This window comes from Erythrolamprus reginae, chromosome 1, assembly GCF_031021105.1.
Source record: "Erythrolamprus reginae isolate rEryReg1 chromosome 1, rEryReg1.hap1, whole genome shotgun sequence".
NCBI classification, from domain to species: domain Eukaryota; kingdom Metazoa; phylum Chordata; class Lepidosauria; order Squamata; family Dipsadidae; genus Erythrolamprus; species Erythrolamprus reginae.
Window position 1 is genome coordinate 362,996,993 of NC_091950.1, and position 23,609 is coordinate 363,020,601.

Genomic DNA, 23,609 nt, shown 5'->3' on the forward strand with positions numbered 1-23,609 from the left:
TGAGATGTCACTAGCTTATCACTTGAATTCTTTTCAATGGAAAGACTTTTCTAGGGTCATTTGAAATCACGACCTAGTCTTGTCCTTCAAATGACATCAATTCATTTTTAGCATTGTGTTTTCTTATGTCCCCTTCCCACCAATAAAAATCATATCCTGGAATGTTTTGATTTTCAAAATCAGCCTCTTATTAGTTATTAGATTATTTTTGCTTGATTTTTTTTGTTAAGAGTTATTGATAGTTCTGAAGGAAGCTAGTTTAGATTTCTTTGAAATGCAAAGATTTATTTTAGAACAGACTCAAGTTCTCTTTAAATGCAGTGGTACCTCTACTTACGAACTTAATTCGTTCTGTGACCAGGTACTTAAATAGAAAAGTTTGTAAGAAGAAACAATTTTCCCCATAGGAATCAATGTAAAAGCAAATAATGTGTGCAATTGGGGAAACCACAGGGAAAATGGAGGCCCTATTTCCTCCCAGGAGATTCCTAGAGAGGCCCCATAGATGCTTCTCCCCACCTTTTCCAGCCCTGTTTCCTCCCAGGAGATTCCTAGAGAGGCCCCATAGATGCTTCTCCCCACCTTTTCCAGCCCTGTTTCCTCCCAGGAGATTCCTAGAGAGGCCCCATAGATGCTTCTCCCCACCTTTTCCAGCCCTGTTTCCTCCCAGGAGATTCCTAGAGAGGCCCCATAGATGCTTCTCCCCACCTTTTCCAGCCCTGTTTCCTTCCAGGAGATTCCTAGAGAGGCCCCACGGAGGCTTTCCCTGTCTTTTCCTGACCTCTTTCCTCCCAGGAGATTCCTAGGGAGGCCCCACGGAGGCTTCTCCCTGCCTTTTCCAGTTACAGTTTCAGAGGCTCGGGTTTGTAAGTGGAAAATGGTTCTTGAGAAGAGGCAAAAAAATCTTGAACACCCAGTTCTTATCTAGAAAAGTTCCTAAGTAGAGACGTTCTTAGGTAGAGGTACCACTGTACTGTAGCAACAAACCTTCTTAAGATTAAAGTTTCTTCTATGGATAACATTAAGTATCACTTTTCATTGGTCACTGGTTGGACAACTATCCATTGGCTATTGATAGATTCCTCATAGTGTTAGTAAAGGACATGCAATTGAATAAACTCTTAGCAAAGCTTCCTTAGCCAAGCTAGTATTCTTTCATGGCACATCTTAGTTAATATATGCACACAACCTCATTACCTTATGGTCCCTCATTGATGTACCATTTCAGAACATGGGTAAATGATTAATCACTTGCCTTTTTACCCCTTCCACTTAAATGCCTCCTCAGTGTAGGAGATTAGCTTTCTAGGAAGGCTAAACTGCTTTCTAATATACTAGCTTGATACCAGCAGAGAATTCTTAACAAGGAAATATTTTCAAATGTTTACATTTCAGCTTGGTATATCAAACAGCATAAGCAAGTATTTCTGATGGTAAGAACAGAAGTTCTGCTTCAAGTGTACCCAGGCTCTTTTTTGAGAGAAAGAACAGTGTGGGGTGGGGGTCATGGGAGACTCACACCAACTTTGATAATCAACCTTAAAAGGCATAACTAAAGGTGTTGTCAACTTATTTTACTTACTTGAGTTCTAGGATTTAATGGGATATTTTAAAAATCACATCAAAACTTGAATGTTCGTGTAAAGCTTAATGTTTTAGATATTAAATCAGCTATTTCACAATAGGACAGTAGGACTGGGATGGTAGGCACGCTGGTGCACATGCAGTTACACAGTGAAGGGCTACCAAAATTTTTACTACCACACTGTGGGCGTGGCTTATGCAGGACGCCCTGCATTTTCTTTCAATATCTTTGAGTGCAAATTGGGTGCTCTGGGGTGGAGCTCCATTTTTGCTACCCCACTGCATTCCCCCTTGTCCAGGCAGTTGCCCACCCCTGCAGTTACACCACGCTTCAGATTTAAGAATATAAGAATACCCTTGCTAGGCTAGCAGTAAAATTTTAGCATTTTTTTTAATTTATTTAGTTATTAGATTTATATGCCCCCCCCTCTCTGAAGACTCCAATGGCCATAAATAAGACTTGAATCTGGTACCACTTTCCTAACCGTGGAGTATAATACTGAAGGCATTGTAAGCCCATCGGGGCTAGCGGCCACTGGTAGCTCGACTTCTCTTTTTATATCATTCAATTAAATTGGAATTAGCTCAAGGCTCTGATAAATAGTATCTGAAATCACATCTGGACAGTGAAATGCTGATTACTCTCTACAGTTTAGGTTAATATTCTTATTTCTATAATTTTGTAGGTCAGAAAGAAAAAAGTCCAGTTTCAGCCTTATAATTCAGGAATCCCTGAATGTATCCATTATAGCATCAAAAATCTCATGAAGAGGGTTTGTTAAGGATCTGTTGGGAAATGGTCTATCACATTTATGATGATCCTTAACATAGTTTAATACTGCACTGGATTACTGTATAAAGCAGTTAATTAAGATTTGGTGGCTCATATTTGCTTTTTGAAATGAATTTAACAGCTGGCCAGTAGTGGCAAAAATATTTACCAATGGGAATTTAGGCAAGCTATATAAAATAGTTCTGAAATTCTGGAGACAGCTCCAGCTATGCTTTATCATCCTAAGTAAATGGGTAATTAGAACTGGGTGTAAAACTGAAATCTTAGTGCTTGCTTGTTAATAATTCAGTGGTTGTAAATTTTGGACCTGATAAATTTTGGTCTCCTGGATAATAAAAGGATTTATTTTATTTCATGAGTAATGACTTTCCTTTAATTACATTAAAGAGGAGATAATGGCAATTCTCCATGCTTAAGGCAACATTGTTATTTGTCCTTTTCCCCCTCATATTAAAACATTCATTTAATCTTGTCCAGGAATAAAATCTTGGAAGCCTGTCAGCATCAGTTTTATAGATAACTCTTCTTTTAAAAAAGATATTGGGTATCATAAGGCTCAAGGGCTGCCTTGCCAGACTCATTTATTTCCATTTACCTTTTGTCAGCATTGCAGATGGAAGACATTCAATTAAATCATGTCACCTGTTACTTGTGATCTAATTTGTATTGTAAATGGCACAGATTGGAATGCCAAGCTTCACATGCCCCCAACTTTTTGAAATTATGTAGAACAGTAATCCCTTTGGAAACGTTAGGAAAAGTCAGTATATGAGAATAATTGTTACTTATGCACAGTGTGTTCCAAGGTCCTTGTCAGGGCTTCTAAGATCAAATCTATCCTGCTTATTTTTCCATCCATGCTTCAAGCAAGTTATCTTGGCAGGAACAGCCCTTCCATTAGGAAGCATTAAGTAACCACCTTACACAGTAGGTCTTACAGGTGTCTATGGAGTGCAATAGTAACAGCCCCACATCCTCTGTTCCTCTGCATTAGTTAACATCCCTAAACTGTCTCATTGTGAATAGAATGGAATGGAATAGAATAGAATAGAATAATATTGACCAAGTGTGATTGGACACACAAGGAATTTGTCTTGTTTAGGTGGAAAATGGATACTCTCCTAGCAGTAGGGTTGAATAATGTTTTTGCAGCTAGTCCCATGGGCTTTTTTACATGGACTTGCACCTAGCTAGGTAGCAAAATCTACTGAACTTCGCTGATATTGACAAGTTGGACAGGGTTAGTATTTGGATGAGAAACCACTGAAAATACCAAGGCTGTAACGCTAGAGTAGGAACTTGAAAATAATATCCCAAATATTCCATTCTTTTTGACAATGTATATGGCTACCATTTTGCATATGAACTCTAGTAAGCTAATAATAATCAATGGACAGTAATATAAAACTTCCAGAAACTAAATGGAGAACAGAATATAAACATATATACGAGCCAAGGTGGTGCAGCAGGTAGAGGCTGTACTGCAGGCCTCTAAAGCTGACTGTAGGTCAGCGGTTCAAATCTCATCACCGGTTCAAGGTTGACTCAGCCTTCCATGCATCCGGGGTAGGTAAAATGAGTACCCGGATTGTGGGGGCAATATGCCGGCTCTTTTAAAAAGTGCTATTGCTAACATGTTGTAAGCCACCCTAAGTCTAAAGAGAAGAGTGGCATAAAAAATTAATTAATTAATTAATTAAATAAATATAACATCTTACAATAGTTCACACCACATATGAAATCAGCTCCGCCCAGAGATTTGTACTGCCTCCACCCTCCTTGCCTTCCACAAGAGTCTCAAGACTCATCTATGTCACCAGGCTTGGGGCCATTAGACTCTAGCACCCTAGCCAACAAATGTAATGCATGTTTGTTGTGTGAATGACAATGACTGGTTTTAATACTAGTGGGGTTTTAGATTATTTTATTTATTTATTTATTTATTTATTCAATTTTTATGCCACCCTTCTCCTTAGACTCAGGGCGGCTTACAACATGTTAGCAATAGCACCTTTTAACAGAGCCAGCCTATTGCCCCCACAATCCGGGTCCTCATTTTACCCACCTCGGAAGGATGGAAGGCTGAGTCAACCTTAACTAGTATTAAATTAATTGGATTGGGATGCTGTATTGTTTTTTTATATGTTGTAAGCCACCCCAAGTCCTCAGAGAGGGGTAACATCCTGGGTGGGCTGCTGCCTGGACGGGGTGGAACACCGTGTGGTAGCAAAAATAGAGCTCCACCCCAGAGCACCCAATTTGCACTGAAAGATTAAAGAAAATGCAGGCCATCCTACATAGCCACACCCACAGTGTGGTAGAAAAAATTTGGTAGCCCTTTACTGGGTGACATATAAATCCGAAGGAAGGAAGGAAGGAAGGAAGGAAGGAAGGAAGGAAGGAAGGAAGGAAGGAAGGAAGGAAGGAAGGGAAAGAAAGAAAGAACATGGGTGTTAAACCTAAAAGCTCGCTCTCTCTCTCTCTCTCTCGCTCTCTCTCTCTCTCTCTCTCTCTCTCCTTGTAAAACAAATGTGATTGGGATGAAGAAGAGGCATATTCTCAATTTCAGAGAATTTAATATGATGGCATAGCTTTGAGATTAAGTCCAGTATCAGTATTGTGCCTTATTTTTCCAATAAAATCTTATTTTCATATGGTTTTGTGCAGTATTATAGTGAATCGTCTTTCACTTAAAACATTGCCTACCCCAGTGGTTAGATCTTGAAGACAATTTTATTATTCTTTAGATTATGAGTATTTTTTTTTCCTTGGTCCAAAAATATTGTCATCTTTCTCCTCTGAACATTGTATTCTGTACATAGACACATTCATGGACACTTCACATTTTTATACTGCTCTTACTAATATGCTTCAGGCTGCAGATAGCTATCAAGAGACAGAAACCAACTTCCCTTTGCTAATTGTTAATTCAGCATTCGAGCAGGAAAGCTTTAACATTATCCGTAGCTTTTATCTTTTTTGATGACTTAGGAGTCCATTTCCAAAAAACTGCCTTGCTGATAAATATGCACTTTTTATAACTTCATTGCTTCTTAGGTTTACCTGTATTTAGTTTTACCATTGCAGAGCTGAATAATTTCAGACCCGTTTAACATTGTGTCAAAGGAAGCGACTCTGGGAGGTATACAATATTATTCATTATTATTTTTTGACAAAAATATTTTTAATCTATTGAAATTGGTATTTTCATTGAGTGAATAAATAAAAACAGGGAAGGAAATTGTTTTTGATGCTCGGGTATTTCTACATGCCAGCCAATGGGACATCATTTTATCAAGATTAACTGCTTTTTTGACATCTAGGAAATTAAAGCTTGTATCATCAGTGAGGCAGTTTTTTTCCTTTCATCTTGTTTTTTCCCAGTCATCAGGATCTTGCCTTTATATTATGTGTCCAAATATTTAAGTTTTAGATTCTCTTTTTGTCATTTTATTGAGCATGGATTCACTTTATATTATACTGACTGAAGTCCAAATAGTTTCTCCAACATTACAGTTCAAAAACCTTTGTGCATTTTTGAGTTCAAAGATTTTAAAAATTATTTCATTTAATGTGTTAATTAATATTACCTTTCACTTTTATTCTTAAATTAACAATGTTATCTTATTCTCCTATATGGGGTGATGTATCTAATGAAAAATTGCTCTGATGTTCCTTCTTTTATCCTTTTAAGTATTAATCCTTTGGGTTATATTTGTTTATATATTGCCTTTGCTAATCTCACCTAAACTTTAATTATGAAATTCAATTGATGATACTTGCCGTATGTATGGAGTGAGTGCAATTTTATACTTTGCCAAGTATCACTCCTATGCTCTAAAAAATTCTATTCCAAAATATTGGATATAATTTTTTAAATATTATTTTTATTCTGTACTATTTCTGCTGTTTTATTATTTGAAATGCTGTTTATTTGGGAATTGCAATGTGGTCAATTCTAAAAGGGCATTTGACCAAAGACATTATCATCTCTCTTCCAACATTTCCCAGACAATCAGAGCCAAATTGTCACAGTTTTCTGTTGTTCTTGTCATAACCATTATGAGACAACCAAAACAGAAACCACCAGTGGAACTGCCCCCATTCTCCTATGCTTGTGCTATGCCTTTTTTCACAGTGGGGAAAACAAGCAGAACTACCTGCAGAATAAAAACAACCAAACACTACCATGGTGTAGAACTTGCAGATAAAAAGCATACCCTGCAAAAAGCATACCCTGTTGTTTGTCAACAAACTCAAACTCAACCCAGACAAGACAGAGTGGCTGTGGGTCCTGCCTCCCAAGGACAATTCCATCTGTCCATCCATTACCCTGGGGGGAGAATCACTGACCCCCTCAGAGAGGGTTCGCAACTTGGGCCTCCTCCTCGATCCACAGTTCACTTTAGAGAAACACCTTTCAGCTGTGGCAAGGGGGACGTTTGCCCAGGTTCGCCTGGTGCACCAGTTGCGACCCTATTTGGACCGGGAATCACTACTCACAGTCACTCATGCCCTTATCACCTCGAGGCTCGACTACTGTAACGCTCTCTACATGGGGCTACCTTTGAAAAGTGTTCGGAAACTTCAGATCGTGCAGAATGCAGCTGCGAGAGCAATCATGGGCTTTCCTAAATATGCCCATGTTACTCCAACACTCCACAGTCTGCATTGGTTGCCGATCAGTTTCCGGTCACAATTCAAAGTGTTGGTTATGACCTATAAAGCCCTTCATGGCACCGGACCAGATTACCTCAGGGACCGCCTTCTGCTGCACGAATCCCAGCGACCAGTTAGGTCCCACAGAGTGGGTCTTCTCCGGGTCCCGTCAACCAAACAATGTCGCTTGGCAGGACCCAGAGGAAGAGCCTTCTCTGTGGCGGCCCCGACCCTTTGGAACCAACTCCCCCCAGAGATTAGAATTGCCCCTACCCTCCCTGCCTTTCATAAACTGCTTAAAACCCACCTCTGCCGCCAGGCATGGGGGAACTGAGAAACACTCTCCCCCTAGGCCTTTACAAAATTATGCATGGTATGTTTGTACGTATGATTGGTTTTTTATATAATGGGTTTTTAACTGTTTTTTAATATTGGATTTTGTTATTTACTGTTTACTGCTGTTGTTAGCCGCCCCGAGTCTGCGGAGAGGGGCGGCATACAAATCCAAATAATAAATAAATAAATAAGTAAATTTGATAGCTTTGTCAAATGGTAAATTGATGCAATTTCCTGACATTTCACATTGAAAATCAAGGAACATTCCATGTTCACAATATAATCAACCTTTTGGTGCTTTTTAAGGGGGAATTTGGGATTGCAGTGTAAAAGGGAGTGAACTGAAAATTTGGTTTGTTTATTGACATTTTTTTCAAATAATTGCACAAAGTATTTCAGTTGTATTAAACCTTTGCTTCTTTCTTTCTTTTCTTTTTTCATGTTTAGGAGTGCGCTTAGACAGAGTACGTGGTGGTCGCCAGAAGTACAAGCGCAGAATAGATGCAGAAAATAGTCCATACCTGAATCCTCAACTAGTCCAGCCAGCCAAAAAGCCATGTAAGTACCTAGGAAGGCGGTGTAATCTTTGAGGTCATCAGTCCATGAAGGAATAGAAACAAAGTAGCATACTGTTTTGAATAAATGGTTTTGTCTAGCATCACCATATTCCTTTTTCAGAATAACTAAAGAAAATATGCTTTGAGAGTAAGAGTTTCATAATGCCCAATTTACGTTACACAAATTTTACATTTCTATGTCATCTTTATTTTCACTGATACATAAAATGGGTTGTGCTAGGATCATTGGTTCATTGAAGCTTCTAGCCTCAGATTTTACAAGAATGAAATGTTGTAGTTTTGACTAACTAGATGAATTTGACTGCTCAACCTCTCAATGAAAATGCATTAGGAGCCTCATTAATTTAGAGCAATAGGAGGTTGAAACACTACCTGTATTTCAATAAAACAGCAATGTGCTACAACTGTAAAATATATTAAGATAGGGTTTATTTGTGTGTGTAGTTAAAGCAGGTGTGAGTTTTCTTACATCCAAATGGTACTTAAAAAGCAAGATATAAACTGAAATTAAAGGTTTTGCAAATTATACAAATTCATGCATGCTAATTCCCTAAAGAAAATGTAATCACACTCCATGGTATAGAAATCAATTGCATACCCGTATCAAGAGAAATTGGCAATAAATGCAAATTCTTTCATATGGTACTTGCAAGTTGGCTCCCATTAAGTAGTGGCATAAAGCACTGGGGTTCAAATGCCCTATTTGAGACAAATGTAATAAAGGGTTTTAAATGCTGCAGTGAAGGCCCTTACCTGGTTGTGTGAAAAAGCAGTACATTGGTTTTCACCTGGCATTCCCCAGCGCAGGACTCCGCTGGGTACAGTACGCATGAGCCATATGGAGACCTGGAAAGCAAATAAATAGGCTCTGAACTGTAAGTGAAAGGGCATTTTAGCGATGTCAGAGGAAAAACAAACCAGTTTTACATAAAATTAAGGCTTAAGTGAACATATGGCATCGTTTCATTTTGCCTTTCCAAAAATCATTATGCTGATTATACTTTCAATTGTCCAATCTGGCATCTTCCACACAGTCCACATAAGCTGTTCTACCCCTCTGTAAATGCAATATAAGGTTGCATTAAGCAGATTTTGCGCATTATAATAATAAAAAAAATCCCCTTTCTGATAATACAATAAAATTCAATGAACTCTAGTGTTTAATTTCATTAGAGGTTTAGATTTTTCTGGATGCACAGATTGCCAGCTTTTTATTTATTTTATCTCGTGCCATTGAGTTGAATTGCTGACAGCTCGGCCATGCACACACAATTAAGCCTATTTAGCACCGACTTGGGTTAATGCTGCTGGATTGAAAATGTAAAAGATTGAAAGAATGCAATACAGAAGTGAGAAGTCTTGAGGAAGGCAACTGTCTAAAGAATATTACCACCCTTTTTTTGCAACTCATATTAATTTCAAATGATATCTTCTCTGTAGGTCCATCGAAATTAACAGTGAAACAGTATGTTGTATTATATGTAAGAAAGTAACTAGGAAAATACTAATTTGTTTCAAATATAAACTTGTTTACAGCTTTTCACATAACATTGTAAGGGATTCCTAATTCCCCCTCCACTTCACAATGAAATAAATCCTCAACTGTTGGGGAATCAACTTCTTGTAAATATATCAGAAGAAACAGTAAAATGGCTTTTAAAAAATAAGTAGGGCGATTTTATGGATTCTGGCAGATTTTTGTTGTGTTTTGTTTAGTTAATTTGTCATAGAAGGTAGGTGGATAGAGATAAAGGAGTCTCTATGGATTTTACTTCATTAGTTGATGCTGACTGTAGGGGGCAGTGCTGATCTCTGCAAGATCCAGTGCTGTCCAAAGACATTTCTGTGGTCATGTTGCCATCATGGAGGGCTGTTACTTTCCTACTGAACTTATACCTATCTACCCGCATTTGCATACTTTCAAATTGCTAGGTGGATAGGAACTGGGGTGAGAACAGGAGCTCAGGTCTTGAACCTGGGCTTCCAGCTTTCCAGCCGGCAAACCCAGCATCTTAACCGCCGAACCACTGCATCAGTAAATCCCATTGCTAAATCCTGTTGCTACCATTTCACGCGTGATCATGCAACACTTCTGCACATGCACAGAAGCATCCTGGGCGGATGGGCGGAGCCTCCCAACACTGCTGTTACCATTTCACTGAACCTGGCCAAGCTTGGACCAACCTACCGTTGCATTGCACTGATAGAAGATAGAGCAAACTGTAAAAAAACAATATTGTATAATAGGCCAATCAATTACAGTAATACAAACATCTCCGTTAGTATTTATGTTTTTATTTATTATTTATTTATTAAATTTGTTTACTGCAACTTTTTCCCAATCGAAATTTAACACTATGGTGGAAAGCTATGGTTTTCAGAACCTGCTGAAATGCCATTATCTGTAAATCATATAAATATTTATCATTAAGCAATTTTGAAAATGGTAGCATGGTGGGGTGGAATGGGATATTTCTTTTGTTGCCAGAGCCCCTGCAGTTTTGAGACATAAGACATCTATGTCCTAGGCTTCTTTAATAATATGATTAAAACCATTTTTTAAATTGTGTGTTCTGTTAATGTGAGTATTGGATCTGCATGAGGCAGAACATATCTTCAGTTTTAACGCAGGCCTTTTCCATTATATCTCCCACATCAACAGCATTCACAAGTGATGCATTATGGACGTAGTGTTCCTCTTGTCATTTCAAAGAAGTCCTGATAAAGCATATTTAATGCAATGCCTTGCAATTGGCATTTGCATTTGTTTTATGAAGGACTGACATACCTCACCTTTCTGACATACACATTTGTAAAATGCTGGAGACAAATAGATCAGAACTCCAGGATAAATTACACAACAGACCATTTAAAAAATATTTTTGGAATAGGTTTTGTCACAAAAAAATTGCAATTTCTATGCAATTTCTAGACATAGTTAAGCTTTATTACTGAACCTGTTGGGAACCTCTGCATGTAATTTGTTGTTAAATCAGTAAAATTGTCTTATTTTGGGGGAAACAGGGTAGACTGAATATTACATACAGCAATCAAGTAAAATTCTTCATATCATAATATCATTTGCATGATATTCTTTTCCCTTTTCCTCTTTAAAGCTGAAAAAAATTATATTTATAAAATATTGCCATGAAAAAGCTGTCCAGAAACTGCAGTCTTAGGTGCAACACACTCTGGCTCATAAATCATTGTCCACTAGGACTCCAAAATCTCTCTCGCAGTTACTACTATTGAGCCAGGTACCACCTATTCTATACCTCTCATTTGGTTTTTCTTACATAAATGTAGGACCTTACTTTTCCCTACATTGAATTTCATTTTGTTAGAAGTAAAACATGTGCATCCTGCAAATGATATTATGATATGAAGAATTTTAGTTGGTTGCTGTATGTAATATTCAGTCTACCCTGTTTTCCCCAAAATAAGACATCCCTGGATAATAAGCTAAATTGGGCTTTTGAGTGCATGGCAATAAGGCCAAACACTTATTTCAGGGTTCAAAAAATATAAGACAGGGTCTTCTTTTGGGGAAAACACGGTAATTGTACTATCTTCTAAAGTTAGTGTGTATGTTTTATTCTTTTTTCTAGGATTGGTGGAGCTGTATTCTATTGGTTCATTTGTACAGCTATTTGTACATTAGGCAGCAATAGCTCTTCAGGTGTCAAAGATAAATAAAATTACGGGTTTTACCATGATCGTGTTGTTCAGACTTTTCTAAGAACAGAAGAACATCCCTGGCTAATCAAATTCATCTAGGAAGTTCAGAAACAAAACATCAGCCTTCTCCCAGTAGCTAGCTAGCAACAAATATTTTAGATTTATAGCTGGTGATTCAGACTGTTTCTAAGGTAAACAGCTCTCGAGGGTATAATCTAATACCTATTGATAAACTTAACCTCTATTAATTTTTAAAATTTGCTTTCAGAAAGTATCAGAATTGGTAAGCATTATCAGATAGACTTCTGGGATCTGAATATAAGTACCATCAAGAATCTTCCCCTTAAGGTTTTTCAACATAACACCTTGTTGTAAATGAGCCTTGGTGGTGCAGGGGTTAGAATGCGGTACTGCAAGCTGCTTCTACTGACTGCTGGCTGTAGTTCACCAGTTCATCAGTTCAAATCTCACCAGGTTCAAGGTTGACTTAGGCTTCCATCCTTCCAGGGTGGGTAAAATGAGGACCCAGATATCCTGACCCTGTAAACTGATTAGAGAGGGCTATAAAGCACTGTGAAGCAGTATATAAATCTGAGTGCTAAGTAAATGACTTTTTAAGTTTAGTTGATCATATTATTAGCCATGCCTTCCTGAAGGATTATGATTATAACAACTTCCATTACCTTTTCCTGATCAAATATGGGATGCTGAATAAAGTGGGAGGATTGGTTGAATGGGTCCAGTAATCATAGAATAACTAGTTAGACAAAGGAGATTGGAGCCAGATTTTACAGAAAGATGAAAAAAGAATTGGGGATAGAAATGTATTGAATGAAGAAAAAATAGGAAAACACACCTGGAACTTTTTGAGGAACTTGATTAGGAAAAGGAAAAAATAAATGAAAGAAAATAGAATGTGTAGATTGTCATGACATAAACAAGTCTAAAGTGGAGAAAAAAGTAGTTGTAAGAAATTTGGACAATGGATGACAAAAATAAATGGATTTTAAAAAAATATAATAATCAGAAATTTAATTTACATTTCTTGTAACTGTGGCTCTTGTTAACAAGCAACCTTTCTCTCTTACTGATGAGCAGTGTTGGATATGTTTAATCAGGAGGATAGAAGGACTGCATATTGCATACATTTCAATTTATTTGTTTCGTCCATAGAATTGCAACAATTTCCATCTTCATAAGCCCACTCTTTAAGACTCGATTTACTTTTGCTACAACTTCATTATGTTGTTGGCTCTTGTTCAACTTATCCACCAAAGTACCCAGATCTTTTACTGTGAGGAGAGAGACATTTCCCATTTTTGTTACAGCAGCAGTTGTGGTTGTTACAGAAGTAACCTGTGTTTTATCTGTCTTTACAGATAACAAGATTGTCTCCCATTTGCTGGTGGCTGAACCAGAGAAGATCTATGCCATGCCTGATCCCACTGTGCCTGACAGTGATATCAAGGCTCTCACCACACTTTGTGATTTGGCAGACAGAGAATTGGTGGTCATTATTGGATGGGCTAAACATATTCCAGGTACATGCTGTGTTTTTATGACATTATTTTTCAGTGTATGCTTTTGCTATTTCAGAATGGCTTGAACATGGCTTGCGTATTCTTTTAATAACTATTACAATAAATGGGATTGTAAATATGACTTCAAAGATAAGTCTAAGGCAGAGGTCTTCAAACTTGGCAACTTTAAGACTTTGGACTGACAGTTAAAGTCCACAAGTCTTAAAGTTGCCATGTTTGAGGACCCCGGTCTAAGGTGTCTCCCATATTTCTAGCCCTTGTTTGCCATTATGCACTTGGTCTAGCTGCTACCTAGGTTTTCCCACTGATCTCTACTTCCAAAGATAAATCCCCATGCCTGGATGCTGTAGCTCTCAATACATACAATAAGGAAGCCCATTTGACTTGAGTTTCTTTATACTGTTAGATGCTCCCTGTAAAATCCATGAATATTTTTTTGTTGGGAATCTAGGGGTATCTGGCCAACTGATGGTATTATTTTTTAAGGAACATCTAGTAAAATGCACTTGAATGTTGAAGTGTTGAAGTGAATGTGGTTTCCTCCAGCTTATCCCACCATATTATTTCCACCACTTGCAAGAGAGTGAAGCTACATATAAGTGTCCCACTCACACATTGGTACAATATTTATTTTGTTTCTTTATTTATTGGAGTTCCATGCTGCCTTTCTCAGAGGACTCAGAGCAGCTTACAACATATAAAAGTACAAAATACAAAAACAGATTCAGATTCAAAGTCCAATATTAAATAATTTTAAAATCCAATTAGTAATCTAAAAAACCCATTTAAAAAACCATACACTCCCACTCAGTCATACCACAATCAGATTCAAATTAAAAGCCAGAGCAAAATGTTAAAGCTCAACAGTCCCAGGCCTGCTGGGTATTAACGTATTGTTAATATTTCTGTTGGGGTATAAAGAGGGAAGGGACTTAAAACATTCTTATTTAATTTTGAACAAAATTAGCTGGGGTAAGGTTTTTTTTGCCAGCGGAACATTCCAAAGTATGTTAAAGATACACAAATATGCACATGTAAGAAAAAAAGAGGCCTCTTTCCACGAGCTGCCTTCACTGGAATTGTGGATGGGGCCTATTGCAAACAGACCCAATCCACACATAAACACGCTCAGACATGCTTTGATAACTTGATAACTTCAGCTCTGACTTGGGATATCCTTTTCCCTCTAGAGCAGTGGTTTTCAACCTTTCTAATGCCGCGACCCCTTAATACAGTTCCTCGTGTGGTGGTGACCCCAACCATAAGTCTAGCGCCAATTCTCCCAATAGAGCTTTCAGCTGATTGGCAGGAAGGTCAGACCACCCCCTCTATAAATGCCTGATTGGTCGGATTGTAAGAATATGTTCCAAAGCGCCATAATAGAAGCTTCAGTTCCTAACGTAATGGGAAAATTGTCTTTTCCCAAAGTCTTAAGCGATCCCTGTGAAACGGCCGTTTGAACCCCAAAGGGGTCCCAACCCCCAGGTTGAGAACCACTGCTCTAGAGTATTGAGAAGCCTGCACGGATGTTATATCGTTCCATTCTTTTAACTGCTTAGTGAATTAATAGACCAGGCAGTTTGCAGAGCTGTCATTTCTTTTTCCTTTTCAAAGATCTTAAAATTCAGGAGGTGAGAAGACAAAGAATGAAATACCTACTCATCCCTTAGCTGGACGGAAAACGTGCATTTCAGTCAGTGCCCTAAAATAGCTATACCGCTCTGCTTCCATCTCTCCAGACTGTTTGTTAAAAGAAACAAAGCAAATTATGAACTTAATCTACAGTGAAGCAGTTTTGACTTTTTCTCAAACTTTACGTGACATCTAGCCCATTTTCAGACCAATCATCTTTCCACTCAGATCTGGTTCAAGGCTTCTTGCAGGCCAAGACAAAGCAGGAGAGGGCGCTCTTGTGAGCTTGCTTTTGAAGCCTGCTTGGAGCCAACCAGAGATAGTCTCTTCCAGGGGTCCCCAAACTTGGCAACTTTAAGCATAGCTTACTGGAGAATTCTGGGAGTTGAAGTCCACAAGTCTTAAAGTTGCCAAGTTTGAAGACCTCTGGCCTGTTCACTGAATTTTTTGCCCTGAGCCTGGAGTTCCTTTTGATCCAATGAGGGTTCACAATTCAGTATATTAAATACTCCTATGATTCCTATCCAAAAGGTTGGGGTTTCCATTATAGGCCTGCTTGAACTTTTCATATCCATAGAAGTATAGACCCTTTTCTTGTTCTACCACCCCACATGGAAAGGGAATGCAAGAGATGACTGTTTTTTGGTGGTTGCTGTGAGGTTTTGCAGCTAACTGCCAAGGCAGCATAGTTGAGTTTCTTCTCTGTTATCCTTCTGCAAGCAGGCAATAAAATAAATTTAATTTAATTTAAAAATCAGGTAGGCCTTTGGGAGATAAGCTGGACTGACTGTTAATGCCAGGTTTAATTTATTGGGCATGGTCTGTTTTACTGATACTTTTTAACTATATCTTTACTTACAAAGATTTTGTCCTTGTACAAAGGTATAATCAAAATTCCTGTATTGCTGCTTCTATAAGGATTTTTGCAATAACTTTGTCATATCCGTTGATTTGCAATATCCCTGATTGTTCAGAATTTTTTATTAGCTATTTATTTGTGGAACAAAATTCTATATTTTAATTGGAATATTTATTTGGATTACTTGTCGAGCATTCTGTTTCAGACAGAATTAGATGAATTTAAAAAGAATAAAAATATGTTTGTTAAGGGTTTTATTACTTAATTTTATTGGAATTTTTACTGCTTTCATTTTTGTTGTCTATTGAGGATATGAAGTGACTATAGAACACCTAAATTACTTTTCATTTTTTATTATTACATCTATTGGTGTGTGTGCTTTTAATCCCTTTACGTATGCATTCCTCACTTAATATCAACTTGTTCCAGTGGATTAAAACTATTTGGGATAGTATAGCTGTAAATGGGAGGGGGGAGGAGGAAGAACTTGTAAATGTTATTAATATTTTTAAAAATCAAAAGAAAACAAAAGAAAAACAAATCTTGTCTGGAGTAAAAGATCTATCATATACTGGATACAATTTAAAATTAATCTACTAATTTTGATTTGATTTCTGGGGACAGAACATGTAGATAATGTTATGTCATGTAACAATGTCATGCAGATAGTAACACTAATGCTTTTGTTATTTACATGATCTAGTTATGTGTCTTTCCTTGTTCCTAAGTGTCTAGTTACCGTGACTTGACACTTAGCATAGGATGTCCATCCCATGCTCTCTGATCAATGGTATATCATGGATGAGAAATTTTCTCTGGGAAAATGCATGCTCTATTCCAGTGATGGTGAATCTATGGCACGGGTGCCACAGGTGGCACACAGAGCCATATCTGCCGGCATGCAAGCCGTTGACCTAGCTCAGTTCCAACGTGCATGTGTGTGCTGGCCAGCTGATTTTTGGATTGCACAGAGGCTCTGGGAGGGCATTTTTGGCTTCCAGAGAACATCTGGGGGGATGGGGAAGGGCGTTTGTACCCTCCCCCAGCTCCAGGAAGCCTTTGGAGCCTGCAGAGGGTAAAACACGAGCCTACTGGGCCCACCAAAAGTTGGGAAACAGGCCATTTTTGGCCTTCAGAGAGCCTCCAGGAAGTGAGGGAAGCTGTTTTTGCCCTCCTCAGGCATTGAATTTTTGCTGTGGGCACTCGCACATGCACAGTAGTGCACGCACATGCTCTTTCGGCACCTGAGGAAAAAAAGGTTTGCCATCGCTGCTCTATCCTGTGATTCTTTAATTATTTAGGGAAAAATCCATAGAAACTGGCATGTATATGTAAATAGTTCTCATTCATGTATATATAAATAGTTCTAAGAGCAATTGTATTTATCCTTAGAATTTCAATACATAATTGATAATTTTATTATTTTATTTATTCAATTTTTATGCCGCCCTTCTTCTTAGACTCAGGGCGGCTTACAACATGTTAGCAATAGCACTTTTTAACAGAGCCAGCATATTGCCCCTACAATCCGGGTCCTCATTTTACCCACCTTAGAAGGATGGAAGGCTGAGTCAACCTTGAGCCGGTGATGAGATTTGAACCGCTGACCTACAGATCTACAGTCAGCTTCAGTGGCCTGCAGTACAGCACTCTACCTGCTGCACCACTCCGGCTCTATTTTGCGTGTAGTTTTGGTTCTGATGCTTTTTCGTTTATTTGTTTGTTTTCTCTTTAGGGCTATCTAAATGCTGATCTAGTTAACTGCCCTTCCCACCGAAATGTAAACACTATAAAATAGAATTCTCACTTATTTTAATTGTTTTCTGAAACTAAACACTAAATGATTATTAATATACATCTAAATCCTAATTTGGTGGGATGGAAACAGCTCTGGGCTTCTCCATGTTTCCTTCACTGCAGAAATTTAGTTGTTCAGAGTTTGCTTCACCAATGGCTTTTGAATTATGAGCAATGTTTTTCTGGTACAGTTAACTTACTTCTGTCTCCTTAAACTAGTTTGTCTTTATGCTTTGAATGCTACAGTAATTTCTTTAATCAAATTGATGGAAGCCCCTTTCCCAGCCCACACTGAAACCAATTTATTGGTCATGATACACCAGCTATGTTACTAACAGACGTAACGAACTGTCAGGCAATATCGCAGTGAAGCTAATTTGAAGTCATTAGGTGTGCAGCGTTCAGGCAACAATTTGTTACAGTGGTTAGGAACACAGCTGACATTTCTGAATGGCTTTGTTCAGAGTAGGTCTAGATGAGCCCAAGCAAATTGTAAACTAATTTAAACATCACTCTGTATTATACTAGCTACTTTGTCTTACACTGGTTGCTAATAAAGCACCCCAGATTAAGTCAGAGCCAGTTAAATAGTTGAGTTTGAGTTTCAACTCTAGACAATGCCTGTCGGTCTTACCAATAAGTAGGGATTCTCCTAGTCAATAACACATTTTGGGGATTTCAAAATATAGTTATCGATTTGATTTATATTGTGAATACAATACAGGGCTAAGATTTGCTTATAGGAATAAAGAAAGTAACTGAGAAACAGAAGAGATCCATAGCTTTACAGTTGGCAGTGATTTGTTGGCTGGTTTAGACACTCTTCTTTACAGGTTGCGAATCAGAAATAGTTTTGAGCTATGGGGGAATATTTAAACAGCAGATCAGTTCACAATAATCCAATTGTTAACCTATGATGCCCATTTGTTGAAATTAAAAAAAATAATGAAAAGCTGGCTGGCTTTTTTAAATAACAAAAGAACAAAACAATTTGACTATGTTTGTATATATGAGCCGTGGTGGCGCAGCAGGTGGAGTGCTGTACTGCAGGCCACTGAAGCTGACTGTAGATCTGTAGGTCAGTGGTTCAAATCTCATCACCAGCTCAAGGTTTACTTAGCCTTCCATCCTTCTGAAGTGGGTAAAATGAGGACCTGGATTGTGGGGGCAATATGCTGGCTCTGTTAAATTTTGTAAGCTGCATGAATGAATGAATGAATGAATGAATGAATGAATGAACGAACGAACGAACGAACGAACGAACGAACAAACAAACAAACAAACAAACAAACAAATAAATGTAAATAAATATATGCATGTATACATGCATGTATGTATATATGTTGTATAAATGTACACATGATGCTTTCTATATGAAATATGTTTTTCAAAATGTTTCAGTCATATACTTTACAGAAACAGCCTCTTTCATCATTTAATTACAAATTTGCATATTGATTTTAAATAAGGGTGTTTAACAATATGCCAAAAGTGTACACATATATTCTTATGTGTATATGCTATAAATGAACACTATTATAATTATGCGATTGATATGACATTGTTAATTTTTATGATAAAAATGAGTCTGTTTCATTCTATATATAATATCTTTTTAAAAAAATATACCAAGTTCAGCAGAATTTATTCATAGATAGGAAGATATGAGATGGGAACTAAAGGTATTTAATAGGTGTCATTTGTAATTAATTACATCTAAAGGATTTTGACTTTAAAATTTTAAACTTAGAAGAAATATCTATATCCCATAAAAATTTCATCTACTTTTCAAGTTTGGAACATAATGTTGAATCTTTTGAAAGATTGTGTCAAGTTTATTATTTGATATTATTAAATATGTGTCCATTCATAAATTCCATTAATAGATTCGTGCTTCTGTAACTTGCATGTACAATAAGCCTTTCTTCTGCAGAAAAATGTAACATTTATATATGAATTGATAGGCTTTATCAGTAACTGAATTAGCTTACTTGCATTAATAAATCAAAGAAATGAAAAGAGTGGTTGCTGTGAAACATGACCGTATCTTATTTGCAAAAGAAAATGATCATGATAGCACTAGGAAATTGTTGACTTGAGAGGAAAGTAAAGGCAGAAGAACAGATGATGGTGCCCTAATAGCCCGTTTTAAGAATGACAGGGCCCTACCATTAGCATCCTTTTATATCCTTGGAAATTGCTCTTGCCTCGCTGTTCTGGTTCCTATCTGCCTGACTCTTTTTTATTTCTCTTTCAATTTCATCCGTGCTCGGATAAGCGCGTGCTAACACAATATGATTGAGCTGTAAAATGGAACGCTGTCGCCTCTAATCTCTTTTATGTAGATATGGAGATTCTTCCAAACTCCACTTCATTCTTTCTCCATTGTTGGCCTTTACAGAATGGGATGCAAAGCAATGGAAACTCACACTGTCAAATATTAGAGCTAGGTTTCGCAGAGGGTGATAAGAAGATTATCAGCCCAGCGGTCGGATCTATTGTTGCCCTTTATGTCAGAGTAAAATATTTTTATGTACTGTAACTGGGTTAGTAAAATACAACAGGTATTTAGGAAAGCACTACGGACCCCCTCTTTTTTTTCCCCTAGTGAGATAACTCCTACATTAGTTGACCTAAATAAAAACTTGTGATAGTTTTATAGAATCTAACTTGAATACAGAAAGCATCGGATGATTTTATCTTGTATTGTGTTTACAGGAGTCAGTTGCTTTTGGACATCTATAAAGATGAAAGGTTTTCTCTCTTTTTTAAAATTCATTAGATGAGATTCTGCTGATGTCTGACCACATTTTCAAAGTCACTTAGGCAATGTTTCTGTAATGCAACTGTCTCATTGGCATTCTGCAAAAATGTGCATTGCTCTCCTTTCACTAAATGGAGGCAGGAAATATTAAGCTCTTTAAATGTGCATAACAGGAAGTTTAAGAGACAAAATGTTCCCTGTCATTCTGCAGACACAAAGCTCATCAGCTTGGACCAAAGACTTTGTAAGTCCTTAAAATTAGTTTTAATTAAGATAAATGTGTTAAATGAAGATTATTCTTTCCCTCATGCATTCGGAACCAAGCGTGTTATTTCAGGAACAATATAAGGCCTTCCTGAACAGATTTAATAATGCAGTGTTGAAGACATAAATAATTCTCCAGATATATTCTCTATCAGACACAAACTTGATTCGGTTCATTATTTGTTGAATCTTAAAAGAAAAAAAAAATATCAATAGCATCTAGATACGTTCAAGCAAGGCTGCCTTAAGTTTCCTGTAGCGGAAAGAAATTTTAGCCACCAATCAATGTTTATTAAGAGTTTCTAAACTCAACCAGTCTTCAAAGGATGCTTTCTGTTAAATAAATAGACAATATTTAACAGTGGTACATTACTAAATTGGTGCAAAGGAAAAATACAGCAATTTATAAAGCAATAATGCTTAAATATATCTGTATTTTAAAATATGGAAACATTCATATTTATACACTTTAAATATAGGGATTTACTGTTGTATTTAGTTTTTAAATTGGGTTTGTGTATGTTAGCTTTAAACAATGCCCTCTGAACCTATCATACACTGAAAGCCGCCCTGAGTCTTCAGATAGGGGAGGCATACAAATAATAAGAATAAGAATAATAAAAAATGTCTATTTTGATTAATCCATAAATATAAGTCTTTGGAAATATTAGTCATTTTAAGATTTATAAACTAAATTTCATTTTAAAGCCGCAGTATCCCCTTTATCTGCTTCAACCAATCTCCAATACATTTTATTATCTTTAAATCAGATTTGAGAAGTATGGTGGAAATATAAGAGTATGTGATTGGCCCACCAGTACAATGGATCTGGGTACAGATGATAGTCAGGAGCAGATTTTGCAAATAAGTAATCTCTAAAAGGTGTAGGTACTTGTGGAGTGTGTGGATAGCTCTTCGTTCTGCTAACCAAACTGGTTTAGTCCATGAAAACAATAATAATTTTTAATGATTTGTTATTGCGGATGCTTTTACAAAAGGATTGTCACTGAAGGATTGAATGTTTTCCAATTATAATATTCAACTACTTCAATAATAATAATAATAATAATAATAATAATAATAATAATAATTATTATTATTTATTAGATTTGTATGCCGCCATTTTTTGGTATAACCAAAATGATTGTGGATTGTTTGTAAGAAAAATATTTTTGTTTGCTTTTCAACATTTCTGTCATTTCTTCACTTTTCATGTTCTCTTTTTCGGTTTATTTTTTTCAATACATTATCATCTGTGATTTCCTTCAGTTTTTCTCTCATTCTCTATCTCTCTCTCTGTCTCTCTCTCTCTCTCTCTCTGTCTCTGTCTCTCTGTCTCTCTCTCACAGACACACACACACACACACAGAGGGGGGAGGGAGGGAGAGAGAGAGCGAGAGAGGTGATTATACTGCTCCCTCCCACAGTATCCCCTTTATCTGCTTCAACCAATCTCCAAATGAATGCATGCCTATCATGGCCTGAGCTTTGACACTCTGGATATATTGATTAATAGTTGCCCTAAGCTCCTTTTAGCAAATCAAATTTTCACTTTTAGCAAGGATTTCGTCTCTGATTTATTCGGCAAAGTGAAATGCACTAAATTGACTTTGACATTCAGGGAAAATGGCTGAAAAACAAAGAAGAGAAGAAAGAGAGATATAAATTGCATGGCAGCTGGAGACCTGAAGCGGAGAAGAGACACAGGTTTACTTAGAGGAAGAAAACCATAGGCTAACTTTAAAACAAATCTATTCAAATAGAATGAAAATTGCTTTCTAAAATTAAATATATTGTGGAAATTCATTCATTAGCACTTGTGGCCAACAGTAAAAAAAATCTACATATTAAATTTTGTACAATTATATTTTATTCAGCCAAATCAACCAATGTTACTTGTAAATAAAACAGATTTCACCTAGGTTAGGATAAAAACAAATCCATGCTAGTTTTTGTTTTTCCTTTAAAATGTGATTATATACATGATAGATTTTGTTTTATGATACTATTAAATATTTAATGTTTTGGTTGGGTAGTTCTACTATAATAGAGCTTGGCTTTCGTGGGACAAAAGTACAATGACAAAACGTGGCTCGTTCATCTAGATGATGTAAAGTTGATTACTGTATACTTGATCACTAGCAGCTCTTGGAAGACATCAGTTTTCAAGTGATAATAAAGTATTGTGTGTTCTATCCCATTGCCTATTCAAATTAATATGCAATTCATCAACTTAATTTTCCGATCAAGTGATGAACATCAATTTGTGAACAAGCCAACTTTTATTTCTGATAAAATAAACATATTTAGAGCTTACACTATTTTTACATTAACATTTCAGACTTTCAACTTACTGTGTTTGATGTTAAAATGATGAGTACTAACCCAGATTTATACATAGTATAAATATAGCCCCACCTCCCATTGGGACTAAGGTGAAATTTGGGATAGATGACCCTCCCTCTGTCAAGGACCTTGGAGTACTCATATCTAATGACCTAGGTGCCAGAGCCCACTTTAACAACATTGCCAAAAAGGCACTAAGAGTTATTAATCTAATCCTGTTTATCTTCTTCTCTGGCATTATTAATCTACTAACCAGAGCATACAAAACATTTGCTAGACCAATTCTTGAATACAGCTCACCTGTCTGGAACCTGCACTGCATATCAGATATCAATACAATTGAGAGAGTCCAAAAATATTTCACAAGAAGAGGTCTCCACTCCTCTGCTCACAACAAAATACCTTATTCCACCAGACTTGAAATTTTGGGCTTAGATAGCCTAGAACAGGGGTAGGCAAAGTTGGCTCTTCTATGGCATGTGGACTTCTTGAGAGAATTCCTGAGCTAACATGATTGGCTCAGGAATTCTGGAAGTTGAAGTCCACAAGTCATAGAAGAGCCAAGTTTGCTTTCTGCTGGCCTAGAACTTCGGACACCTTTGATCTACCTAAATGTAGTTCACAAAATCATTTACCACATGTCCTACCTGTCAATGATTTCTTCAGCTTCAACCGCAACAATACATGAGCACACAATTGATTCAAACTTAATGCAAACCACTCCAAACCTGATACAGAAAATACGACTTTAGCAACAGAGTAATCAAGGCCAGTAATG

At 37.0% G+C, this 23,609-nt stretch overlaps 1 protein-coding gene across 6 annotated transcripts in view; it reads left to right on the forward strand.

Annotated features, from left to right (window-relative positions):
- ESRRG (estrogen related receptor gamma) overlaps positions 1–23,609 on the forward strand; it is a 584,956-nt gene that overhangs the window by 492,707 nt on the left and 68,640 nt on the right. For all 6 annotated transcript variants that reach the window (XM_070734407.1, XM_070734406.1, XM_070734408.1 and 3 more), the window contains 2 exons: positions 7,820–7,930; positions 13,008–13,169. In XM_070734407.1, the coding sequence (XP_070590508.1) occupies positions 7,820–7,930; positions 13,008–13,169 (273 nt within the window). The remainder of the gene's footprint in view (positions 1–7,819; positions 7,931–13,007; positions 13,170–23,609) is intronic.